A 13,793-nucleotide genomic window follows, 5' to 3' on the forward strand; every position below is an offset into this window, starting at 1 on the left:
CCAGCTTATTCAAAACTCGGCTGTAAGAATCCTTACTCAAACCACCAACAGTGAGCACATCACACCCATCCTGCTTTGCCTTCACTGGCTCCCTGTGTCTTACATAATTGAATATAAAATTCTACTAACAACCTACAAACCGTTAAACAATCTTGCACCAAACTACATCAGTGACCTTCTCCATCACTATGTGCCTGTCCGCCCACTAAGGTCCTCTGATTCTGGCAATCTTGTTCTACCCCATACTAATCTACACTCCTTGGGTGACAGGGCCTTCAGCTGTATAGCACGCAGACTCTGGAATGACCTACCGAAATTAATTAGATCAGCTGACTCCATGAATTCTTTTAAAAAACAACTCAAAACTCATCTGTTCAGGATGGCTTTTAGATTTACCTGACTTTATTACCCTTCTTTCAGTTTACCTCTTTGTCAAGATGCTCATGTAACCTGTGTGTGTGTTCTAGACCATCAATTATATTGTCTGTTAGGCTTTTTTTTTCTCTGAATTTACTATCTTACTTTTCTTTATTTATATACCTTGCCATTCTTTCTTAAACTGTGAAGTGCCTTGAGCATGGGAAAGGCGCTATATAAATAAAATGTATTATTATTATTATTATTATTAATGTGTGGGGTAGGAGGCATGTACAAGGGAGTAGTGGAGAAGAATTGTGAATTTTTTTCTTGTATAAAACATGTATCTATTTACGTATCAAGGAAAATTATTTAAATTTGTGCGTGGGGTAGGAGCCGTGTACAAGGGAGCAATGGAAGAGTTAAATGACTATAAATTTTTTCTTGTTCAAAATGTGTATATATTTACTTATCAGGATAAAGTATTTAAATTTATGTGCAGTGTAGGAGGCGTGGACTGTGGGCAATGGCAAAGTGCAATTAATTTTCTTGAGAAATTTTTATTTATATTGATGTGTTCATGTTTTCTATTATTGTGCAAAATAAAATTAATATTATCTACTGTATCTATCTATCTATCTATCTATCTATCTATCTATCTATCTATCTATATATCTAACACTGCTTTATATTTCTTTCTAAGGAGGAGAATGGAATACAATGGCAGAAAATGTTGAAGATAGTTGCTACACTGTTAGCAGCCTCCCGAAAGGAATAGTCCATTCTTTCAGAGTAGCCTGTGTAAACAAGGCTGGCATGGGAGCATACAGTGAACCATCTGCAGAAATAACCATTGGCGAGCACTATGAAGGTAAAGACAGTTTCTTAATAACACATATTAAAACAAGTAAGGGGTCTTGCACTACAAAATCTTTTACTGCTTGATGGAGGACAAAAAAATTGCTTTATTAAATATGCTGAACTACACTAGGCTGTAATGATATATTAATATAACGATATTAACTTGTAGTAGTATTACTAAGTAAGATATATACAAAGCTGCAAAAATAAAGATTAATTGGTATCACTTCAGAATAGGGGCTGTCTAAGTGAATCTAGTAGTCATTCACTTCTGTGTAACAAGACTTTAACAAGCAATGCATTTGATGCAACAGTTACAATACATTAGAAAAGTAGCTTGCTATAGTACATTTATTAATCAGTTACTTCTTTGTAATAAGAGCTTAGCAAGACTTTGTGTTCCATGGTATTAAGTGACTAATATATAAAGTAGCAACACCTTAATGCTCTCATTTTAAAATGTTAACAATCAGTTAACTAACATCATGTCTCAAATGTTCTCTGTATTGAAGTAAAGGTCCTTTCATTGGTTGGACAGGTTCACATTTATGACCTTGATTAGGGAAAATGTGCTTAAACATTTTCAAATATAGCAGCCATGATCTAATAAAATGCTCACAATGTTCCATTGCAAATTTAATGTAAACTTAACCAATTTATTTTTGTTCTAATAAATATGTATATAAAAGATTGACTGAAACTGTATTCGCAGAAAGATTATACAAAGTTTGTCTTTAGGTTATATTGCACATAATCCACCTCCATGTTTATGAAAATCCTCTTATGAAGAATAAAAAATTTGTATGGCGTTTTCTCTCACCCGGACGCAGGTCACCAGGGCCCCCCTCTGGAGCCAGGCCTGGAGGTGGGGCTCGATGGCGAGCGCCTGGTGGCCGGGCCTGCACCAATGGAGCTCAGCCGGGTACAATCCAAGGAGGCAACATGGGTCCCCCTTCCCATAGGCTCACCACCTATGGGAGGTCAAGGAGGTCGGGTGCAGTGTGAGTTGGGTGGTGGCCAAAGGTGGGGACCTTGGCAGACCAATCCTCCGCTATAGAAGCTGGCGATTGGGACGTGGAATGTCACCTCTCTGAAGAGGAAGGAGTCTGAGTTAGTGCACAAGGTCGAGAGGGACAGTGCCTCTGGATTGGCAGACTTTAAGAAGGGGGACCGGAGGGTGTGTTCCAACTACAGAGGGATCACACTCCTCAGCCTCCCTGGAAAAGTCTATTCGGGGGTCCTTGAGAGGAGGGTCCATCAGATAGTTGAACCTCAGATTCAGGAGGAATAGTTTGGTTTTCGTCCTGGTCACAGAACAGTGGACCAGCTCTACACCCTTAGCAGGGTCCTGGAGGGTACATGGGAGTTTGCCTAACCAGTCTACATGTGTCTTGTGGACTTGGAAAAGGCATTCCCTCGGGGTATCCTGTGGGGGGTACTCCGAGAGTATGGGGTACCGGACGCCCTGATAAGGGCTGTTCAGTCCCTGTACAACCAAATAACCGGTGTCAGAGCTTGGTCCGCATTGCCAGCAGTAAGTCAAACCCATTTCCAGTGAGAGTTAGACTCCGCCAGGGCTGCTCTTTGTCACCAATTCTGTTCATAACTTTTATGGACAGAATTTCTAGGAAGAGCCAGGGTGTTGAGGGGGTCCAGTTTGATGGACTCAGGATTGGGTCACTGGTTTTTGCAAGTGATGTCCTGTTTGCTTCATCAGGCCGTGATCAGCTCTCTCTGGATCGGTTTGCAGCTGAGTGTGAAGTGGCTGAGATGGGAATCAGCACCTCCAAATCCGAGACCATGGTCCTCAGCAGGAAAAGGGTGGAGTGCCCTCTCAGGGTTGGGGGAGAGATGCTGCCCCAAGTAGAGGACTTCAATTATCTCGGGGTCTTGTTCACGAGAGAGGGAAGAATGGAGCATGAGATCGACAGACGTATCAGTGCAGCGTCCGCAGTGATGCAGGCTCTGCATCGGTCTGTCGTGGTGAAAAAGGAGCTGAGCCGTAAGGCAAAGCTCTCAGTTTACCAGTTGATCTATGTTCCTACCCTCACCTATGGTCATGAGCTATGGGTAGTGACCGAATGAAATGAGAAAATGAATACAAGCAGCCGAAATGAGTTTCATCCATAGGGTGTCTGGGCTTTTCCTTAAAGATAGAGTGAGATGCTCAGTCATCCGGGAGGGGCTCAGAGTAGAGCCGCTCCTCCTCCGCATCGAGAGGAGTCAGATGAGGTGGCTTGGGCATCTGATCAGGATGCCTCCTGGACGCCTCCCTGGTGAGGTGTTCCGGGCACGCCCAACCGGGAGGAGGCCCCGGGTAAGACCCAGGAAACGATAGAGGGACTATGTCTCTCGGCTGCCCTGGGAACACCTTGGGATTCCCCCAGAAAAGCTAGAAGTGGCTGGGAAGTCTGGGTATCTTTGCTCAAGCTGCTGCCCCCGCGACCCGATCTCGGATAAGCAGAAGAGGATGAATGGATGGATGGATGTTTATGAATGTGTGCATAAATTTATTTCCACCTTAGTTATAGTGTATTGTCTTGAATGCGTTGCTTGGTATCTGACTGGATCATACTTTTAAAAATAAGGAAAGCTGCTCAATGGCATGCTATGCTCTCTTAAAAGAATCACAAATTCCAAGTCTAATTCTTTCTTGTGTCTATTGTCATGCATTCTTCAGTTCTGTAAAAACAATTTTAGGTACTCTACTACCTCCCTTTGACAATGGGAAAATTGGTCCTCGTGCTACAAACCCACTGCAAACTTTTAGTTCAGTTAGCCTGAACATCTGCAGCTGGATTATCTGTGAGAAGTTTACATACTTCCACACTACAAAGAATTATTCACTTCTAACTACAGTATGTTCTGTGTTTAAGTGGTCTGAAGTTGTCCAATGCTTCCCCATGACCGACCTTAACATATTACATTTTCCCAGTCAGGCATATCCTCAGCTTTCACCACTGATAGCAACCTTCATTCTGTATCCACAATATCTCTGCCTTCCTGATGAATCAGGCTTTCATCACAACTGGATGAATGAACTATGGCGTCCCACTGATCAGCAAAAGACCCAGGCTGCTCTGATTTCCCCTAGCACTTTAACAAGGGATAATCTCCAATCGCCAGCATACAATGAAAGTGCATTTCAACTATACCCATTACTCCAACACCCTGAACTGAGTCAGGGTGTTTCAACTTCACCAAAACAGTAATACAGTAGTATTTTGTTTACACCAATTAAGCTTTTAATCAGAGGGAACTGTCTATATTCTACTTCCCTGATATCTTGTGGTGGCACCCAAACTGCTTCCAGAAAGTGTCACATCCTACTCAGTTTAGAATAACATCAGATGGGACATTACTGATTTATAGAAAAACTATTGTGATTTACAGTAAATCACTTACACTTCCTCATTTGGAAGAATCCTAACCCACCTAATATAACACAATTAGAAAAAATATGTAATTCGAAAGGGAGTGAAGAAACACATTGGAGATGCAATATCAGTTGCATCAGTTTCTGAAATGTGCAGCTAAAAGAATAACAATTGTTATCTCTTCTTAAATATGTGCTGATCAATCAATCACGCTCAGTAAACTATAATCTTTAAGGAAATACCACCATCAGCCATTTATTTATAACATTACAGTGCCATCGACAGATCATTAAATAAACATTATATAATAGTAAAGCAGACCTATCATCGTTGTCACTAATTTGCATTGTGACAGATTTTGAACTAGACAACTAGAGAATTATCCTGAAAACACAGACAGATCTCTTATTTTGTCTTAGTTGTTCAAGGCAAACATTGTACTGTATGTGTATATTTTTGAGTATGTATCAGATGCTTAGAATGTGTAGCCAGTTTAGTTCATATTATAATAAATATAACGTATAAAGCAATTAAACAATTTTTTTTTTAACTGACTAAGAAACTTAAAGATGCAGGTATTATTGCATGCAGGACAAACTCAGTTTCTATTTTTCCACCAAAATGTATTTAATATCTTCAAACTGGAAGGCAAAGCAACTTATATGGCATTGTTGCTTGAAAATGTATCCAAGTAAAATGTTTAATTCAGAGCTCTATTTGTTATTAATGTAATGTAAAAATATCTCATAACATACCTCCTTTTTGCAGACTATCACATTCCTCTCATCCGGGCAATCTCAACTGGGCCTGAGAGCAGCAGCACTCTACAATATCAACATCCCCATCTTCAAATGCACAAGACATATACTTTCATGTCTGAAATTAACAGGTACAAGCCAATGGTTTGACTTTGAAACTTATTATTGCAAAACGTTAGACAAATGACATATTGTACAATGTAATGTTACATAGTCTTAAAAAAAAAAAGTTTTGCTCATTGACTGTCAACAGTGGTGTCTGTCAACATACTTCTAAAACACAGAATGAATTGTCTCTAAAAAATTATTTGTGCAAATTATATTTTCCATACTACAATATATGTTTTTTGTTAATTATTTGGTGGGTAATTTCCAGTGATGATTCATTCTCCAAGTCTACTTAGTCCAATATGATGTCATGGGGAGCTGAAGCTTTGCAACACCAGACACCAATGCAGTGATAGTCTTTCAGAAGGCACACTCATGTAAACAGGGTGAATGTTGACTTGTCTCTCATATTAGCATGTCCATCTCTAAGGTGAGAAAGGATCCCAAGTTACTCTGATATCATTTCTCAAATGAGGAAAACATGCAAATCCAGGTACCTGACATTGTGTAATAACAGCACTAGACACCTTCCTATCCATTTTAAGTTACAATGAGCTAATCAATGAAATTCATTTTAAAATACAGTGTACAAATATGTTGCCTAATAATATACAGTGCTGTTACTTGTAAAAAAATTGTTTTATTTTAAGTTGGAATCTCTAGAAGTATCTTTATGGATTACTTCAGCAGTAGCTTCTAGTAACAAATTGTGAATGAGAAAAATAAAGTCAACTTGGTTGCATTTTGGTAAAGTGGTTAGTGCTGCTGTCTCAATGATCATGTGTCTTTAATTTGAATCTTGCACCCGGTCATTGTTCACATGGAGTTTAAACATTCTCCCTTTGTATGCATTGGTTTTCCTTCCACAGTCCCAAAATCATGCAGGTGAAATTAAGTGGTGACTATAAAATGGTTTTAATATAGATGTTAGTGTGGATGGGCCCTGTGATAGATTGGTATCCTGTCCAGGGATGTTTCCTGCTTTATAATCAGTACTGTTAGGAGAGGCCCTTCATGATCCTAATCTGGATTAAGATGGTCTGAAAATGTATGTATGACTAAGCAAAGTCATGCACACTAGCACTGCAAAAATACTTTTCTGATTTTTGTAAATGTTGATCATGAAGTTATATGTACCCCAGCAGATGTTATACATTGCAAGTTATGGAATACTTCAGTATAAATTCCTTGAAAAGTGATACAGTTGTACCGTATCAGTTAACAAATACTTTATGATGGGAAAGTCCAGTTTTGCTTAGACATTTGCACATGTTTACTTAAATTTGAGAGTTAAAGGGACAGCTATAATAGTAAAATAGGGACAGAAAGAGCAAATGAATACATTTGCATTTAATTAAATGATGCACAAGATTTTGTCTACCCTAGAGACATTGAACACACTGAACAGTAACAAAGTGTGGCCCTTAAAAAGGCATAGCTGAGAGAAATTTATTTGGATTATATATTTTTTTTGTACTTTGAGCAGTAACCAAAGTTATCTAGCTTGCCAAACATTTCATTACAAATTAGGCAACACCATTGAACTATAGAAAGGTGCACATCTGTAAGATATGGAAATCTTCTTTTTGTACCAGATGAGAAAATTAAACTCAGTAAGAATAACTGTTTAAAATGGTTAAATCTGATGGCTTTTAATTTCAAGAACCAAGGTCTGAATCCTGATTCTGTGTAAAATCTAAATCTAGTATCTCCCAGTGTCAGTAATTTTTTAACCCTCTTTGCCCTGAACAGGGTCATGGGGGTGCACAGGGCTCAAGGAAGGAACAAACCCTAGACAGGGTTACAGTTCATCACAGGCTGAAAGCACACATACCAACCACACATTAGGGCCAATTTAGTATCGCCAATCCATCTAACTTGCATGTCTTTGGACTGTGGGAGGAAACAGGAGGAAACCCATGCAGATACAGGGTAACATGTAAACTCCATGCAGGGAGGACCTGGGAATACCAACCCAGGTCTTCTTACTTCAAAGTAGCACTGCTACCACTGTGCCACCATGCTGCCCCATCTCCCAGTGTTTGCAAAGATGTTCCCTAGATGTCCTAGGTGTTCCCTAAGGACTCATACTGAATCTTAGACATATTGGTGTTATAAGAATTAGTGTGTCTGTCTTTTTACCCTGTAATAAATGGCTACCAGTATTGTTTCTAGTCTTGTACACAGTCCTGACTCAGATTGTCTACAAATAAGGGCAAACCTGACTGTGCCAAATAACTGTTTTTTAGAGGACGCTTCAGCATAATACGTCAGTGCAGAGAAGATTTAACAGATATCATCTTTGCTGCCAAAATTACTCCTTACAAAGCAGAGAGGAGACAAGCCATTCTCCAGGAGTACCACATACTTAAAAAACTACAGCATTCGAATGTGGTCAAGTTGCAAGCTGCTTTCATCACCCCTAAATATTTGGTCCTCATCGAAGAACTATGTGCAGGACGTGAACTACTCCATACCCTAGCTGAAAGGTAAGTGGATTTGATCTTAAGTGAAGAAAAAAATCCACAGTAGACCAGTTAAAGTGCAAATTCTGCTCCTTCTGCTGCAGATGGAGACTTTCCAGCTTTTCCTTTAAATTTCCTTAGAGCAGAATGTCAGTTCATAATTGAAAACTTTCTATTTCATTAACATGGCTCAGTACTGAATTTGAAGTAGTACTTGTGTTGATCTTTAAACAACATCCTGGCCATGCATTTTTTATATACTAAAAAAATTCATGGGTTCATTTTTGTATGTAAATTGCTTCTGCAGTCATTTCTCCTTGACATTTTAGATCTCCTGTTATTGTGTTTATTTTATTTTCAAGCAGACACCTATATGATATGACACAAACTACTATGCTTCTTATCATCTATTACAATTAATCTACTCTCACGTCTTTGTTTGTTTTGACTTTTGTAACTAATTCCAGGTTGTTTTGCCAGAGATGTTATAAAACTGGCATGCCACAAGGCAAGGGAAGAGGACCAGGAAATGAAAACATAGTTAAAATTTTGGCTATGACCAACAGGCAGCGTGTTATCAATACTCAAAGTAAGAATATCTTAGTCAAAAACTAAGAAACCAGAAATGTATGTAGAAAAACCCTAGTGAGGGGATTTTAGAATTTCCACAAACAATAGGGACAGAAAATTACACCACCCTCAAAAATAAACAAAATTTAATTTTACTTACTTGGGTGAAACTTTTATACCAGGTGACATTTTAGATACAATTGGTTATATTTCTTTTGTTTTTCCAACTGGAGCTTAGGCAGATTAAATGACTTGCTCATAGTAACACAATGTCAGTAGCAGGATTTGAACCCACAACCTCAGTGTTTGATATCCAAAGCCTCTACTACATTGCTTTGCAAAATGACATTCCTTTATACAAAAAATATGACAAAATAAAACTAAAGCTCTCACAACAAAATATAATTAAAAAAATAGTGAAATTGAATTGAGCAAGTTTCGACAACAAAAAAATACAAAAAGGGAAAATTTTACAAAGGAAATTAAAACTTAGTCAGAAGCATTCTTAGCACTGCTAATAATGCTAGTTATGTATTTCCTAGTGATTTAGTTTGTATTTCAGTCATATTGCTCTGTGCTGTGTTATTGCTTTGAACTGTATTGCACATTTTTAAAAGTGCTTTCCGATAGTATGTGCTATGTATGGAATTTCACATAGTTAAATTCAGTGGACTGACTGTCAGCAGAATGAGTAGGAAGACCCCAAGATAAAAATGGTTATGGAATGATTTCTAAGCGGGCAGTTTTTTATTAAAGGCACAGTTTTTGTTTTTATTTTTGTTACAAATTGTGTGCAGTTTCTTTGTTCCCTCCATGTCTTCATGGATCTTCCTCCCATATTACTTAGGATGTGTGTGTTCAGTTACTCAACGATAGTGAATTAGTACTGTTTGAGAGTGAACCCCCCAGCAGACTGGCACCCTAAAATGTGTTTGACCAGAGCTGCCAGAATTAGACAGATATAAGAAATGTTATGTTATATAAGTTGAGTTTTATGTTATTTATGTTGCGTTTAGAAAAAAATCTACAATAAACTGGAGGCTTTTGCATTATTATTGGACAAACATTTATGACAATTGTCTTAAATGTCTGTATGGTGTGATTCTGTTTACAACATTATTTTTTAATAGTTCTTAAGCAAAAAACATTTTTCTGTTTGTTCTTAACAAAACTTTTTATGTCAAAATTGGCTGGCTTGTCATGATAAATATTTATGTACATAGTTATTAATAGTCATTTTTTCTACCAGGCAACATATGGATAATAAAATGTGATTTTTAATGTCAAAATAATTACAACACAACATAATCTATCCCTCCTTTCATTTTCTTAACCTGTTTATCTACACCATAGAGAGCCATTGCTTACCTCAGCCCCAATGAACGCATAGCAGGAGGCACAACATTATATTATTTAAAGAAGATTTTGTTTAACTTAATATACAATGGTCATGACCACTGATGCATTTCCTTATGACTCTTACATAGTCTTTTATTTTTTGTAGATATTGAGAAAACAAACCCTATTTTGGCAGGTCTGATTTTTAAACAGTCTTATTTTCCCCATTAAAATGTCGAGTGAATAGGTGTCTATACCCTGGCAACAAAAGACTAACGCTTTCTAACAAAAAAGTGACCACAGACTCAGGCATACTGTACAAAATGTGTGTTTTTGTATAATGAAAAAATTAAATATTATCCTGAAAACGATTACATCCTGCCTGAAAAAGGGGCCTGAGTTGTCTTGAAATCTTGCATATTGTAATCTTTCTAGTTAGCCAATAAAAGGTGTCGTTGTGCTTAACTTCCTGAAATTGAAGAAATAAAGAAAGGAAGATTGGCGATGCATTCAGATGTGTAGCCTTCATAAGATGTGCTCTGAAAACTGTGTAGAACAGCATGCGTGTTTCCAAACCTGACAGAGTAATGAAGGATGGAGTCAGACCATTTTGTGAGTTCACTTATGCTTTCTCTGGTGAATAGCCTACCCTTATCTCTGTTGATCTGCATCAATGCTAGTGTTCTCCTTATTCAGCATAAGGTCCGTAATCTTCTAAAGCCTATTAAAGACATCATTCTAGTGCATCTACTATAAATAGTAAAAACAACAATGAAGACAACATGCTGTTTTTATTTGTTTGCTTTACAAGAAGCAGCCACAGGCCAATGTCGACTTCCAGGACCCATCTACGGTAGATACAGTATGATCAACACTTGCTGCTGGCAGCTGGGCAGCAAAAACTGAGGCTGGAATCATTAACAGAAAAGAACAGTTGGGAAAAATAAAAACAATGAAGATATGATTTAAGCATGTGTTTTTCTCCGCATAATCTGTTTTTTACATAACACCCATGATGCATGATGTGCAAGGCTATTGGCACTCTAATGTGAGCGAATGAGGGTACATGCATGTTTGCTGTCCTTACAATGGACTGTTGTTCCATCCACAGTTGGTTCCTGTCCTTTGCCCTGTGCTGCTGTTTTAGCCACCAGCTCCCTCTGCTCCTAAGCTGAATAAATGGCTTAGAAAATACTTTTCAATGAACAAATGAAAAATTCATGTCTTTTGTCTCAGTTGCTTTTGTCTTAAAGACATTATCATACCTCACATACATTGTTTAAAAGAAAAGTCTTACAAAGGAGACTGTTCACCCATTAAATCTGAGATTTGTAAGCCTTCCACCTTAGACGTTCTGCTTCGTGAATATTTAGGAATTAATGTTTTTTCTGACAGACATTTTTGTCCTTCCTTATCTAACTCCTAGGTTCTCTGAAAACAAATCTCCATGTTAAACGTTCAGTTTTTTAGCCATCAAGATCAAGCATAGTTTCCTTATTAAGGCCATTGTTTGTATTGTAAGTGTATCATCTATAGGCAGATTTCTAGAGTCATGGTTTTATTTTATGTTTTTCTGAACCTTCTTCTAACTGTGTTTAACATTACCCAGAAAACCGCATGCCACACTTAGCTCTTTCAACAATGTTGAGTAAATGTCCAAATTATAACACAATGTCCTGCAAAAGCTAAACAAAAATACTGTAATGCTACAGAAATTAATAACATTCATTATTTTCTTCTATATCTAAATGTAAGAAAAAACTGAACAATAGCCATTTGAGTTGCGTTTGAATCTTTATAATGGTTTCCTTATAGGGACTCCTATACTGAAATGGAAGTGCGTGAATTCCTTCTTCAAATCCTGCATGGAACTGAATACCTTCATTCCAATCATATCATCCACTTGGACCTAAAGTCTGAAAACATCATTGTTAGTGAAAACAACGTGTTGAAGATTGTGGACTTCGGCTGTGCACAGGAGTTTACTCCAGGGTCATCTTGGTTGGTAGACAAAATTAAAGAAATTTGTGAAATCAAAGGTGCGTATAATGTCGTTTACCATATTTATCCTTCATTAAAAAGTCTTTATTTATTTCAGTTATAGTAGTAGTTCCACTATGGAGGAATATTTCGGACAAAATTAAATAAATAAATAAATAAATAAAAGTACTGTGAAATGTGAGCATACATAAATAAATATGTCATGAAATGAGAGCCTAAATAAATAAATATGTCATGAAATGAGAGCATAAATAAATAAATGTGTCACGAAATATGTTTTTTGTTGCTTATTTATTTATTTTATTTTGTCCGTAACATTCCTGCAAACCGTCATGAAATACGACTTGAAATAAAACTGTCACTTTCACTCGTCAAAGTTGAGAGGGTGGGCTCTAATACTCCTTCTAGTTACTGATTGGTGACTCGTTAGCACAATAATTAATTAGAATTAATTACAGTGAGCTCATTGTTTTTTTGTTCAGAAAAACAGTGTAAGATGATTTGAGTTTTGTGGCATAGCACCTAAACCTGCTGGAAGTAGCCATCAGAAGATGGATGCACTGTGGTCATAAAGGGATGGACATGGTCAACAACGATACTCAGGAGGCTGTGGTATTTAAATGATGCTTAGTTGGTATTAAGGGTACCAAAGTGCACCATGAAAGAATTCCCCACACCATTACACCACCATCACCAGTCAGAACTGTTGATATAAGGCAGAATGGATCTACACTTTCATGTTGTTAATGCTAAATTCTGACCCTAACATCCAATTGTCACAGCAGAAATTGTAACTCGTAAGACTAGGTAACATTTGTCCAGTCTTCTATTGTTCAACTTTGGTGAGGCAGTGTGAATTGTCACCATAGTTGCCTGTTCTGAGCTGACAGGAGTAGCAGCTGGTGTGGTCTCTTGCTGCTGTAGCCCATCTGCTTCAAGGTTCAATATGTTGTGCATTCAGAGATGCTTATCTGCATACCTCATTTTTAACGAATGTTTTTTTCAGTTACTGTTGCCTTTCTATCAGTTCAAACCAGTCTGGCCAATCTTCTCTGACCTCTGGCATTAAAAAGGCATTTTCACCCAGAGAACTGCCACTCACTGGATATTTTCCCTTTTTCGGACCATACTCTGTTAACCCCAGAGATGGTTGTAAGTGAAAATCACAGTGGATTAGCAGTTTCTGAAATACTCAGCCCAGCATGTCTGACACCAACAATCATGTCACGTTCACACTCACTTAAATCACCTTTCTTCCCCATTCTGATGCTCAGTTTGAACTTCAGCAGGTTGGCTTGACAATGTCTACATGCCTAAATGAATTGAGTTGCTACCATATGATTGGCTGATTAGATATTTGCATTAACAAGCAGTTAAGTAGGTGAACCTAATAAAGTGGCCGGTGAGTGTAAATTAATGGGCTTCTTGGGTGGTTTACTCTGGGGTAGAGAGCACCACTTTTGGGAGATGGAAAAGAATAATATCAAGGTTACTCTGCATGGCCTGATTATCAAGTGTTGGTTGAAGAAAAGTAGTTGTTGTTGAGGAAATGCTTTAAAGTATTTTTTTTACAAATACTGTGTACTTTTTCTTAAATGAAATCCAAAACTTTCAAAAAGAGACACTTTGAGACGCATACCCAGGGAGTGCAGTCCCTTGATTGAAAGGAAGTGGGGTTTGGGGTGAAGGACAAATTCCCAGTATTGGTATCGCTTAAGTGTGTGGGGATGTCTCTAGGGATGCAGCTTATGAAAAGAAAATAATAATCAGCAAGGTTATTGGGTTTGGTACAGTAAACATTATTCTGGCAGATGTATGAATATACAGGAGTAGTGGAAAAGTTTTAATATAGTGCTCTTCAAAATATGTCATGTGAGGTTGGTATTCTTTTCCTGGAGGATGCATACTTGTTCTTGAGACTGAAATAATTTATGGTAGAAGACATCATCTGCCCTAAA

General features: G+C 37.8%; 1 protein-coding gene across 1 annotated transcript in view; it reads left to right on the forward strand.

The window, feature by feature from the left end:
• The window catches only part of LOC120529892 (obscurin-like), a 177,068-nt gene that overhangs the window by 145,863 nt on the left and 17,412 nt on the right, over positions 1-13,793 (forward strand). Inside the window, exons 17-20 of the mRNA XM_039754109.1 lie at positions 1,061-1,228; positions 5,364-5,484; positions 7,711-7,950; positions 11,650-11,873. Coding sequence (XP_039610043.1) covers positions 1,061-1,228; positions 5,364-5,484; positions 7,711-7,950; positions 11,650-11,873 — 753 coding nt within the window. The remainder of the gene's footprint in view (positions 1-1,060; positions 1,229-5,363; positions 5,485-7,710; positions 7,951-11,649; positions 11,874-13,793) is intronic.

This window comes from Polypterus senegalus, chromosome 5 (genome assembly GCF_016835505.1).
Source record: "Polypterus senegalus isolate Bchr_013 chromosome 5, ASM1683550v1, whole genome shotgun sequence".
Lineage (NCBI taxonomy): Eukaryota > Metazoa > Chordata > Cladistia > Polypteriformes > Polypteridae > Polypterus > Polypterus senegalus.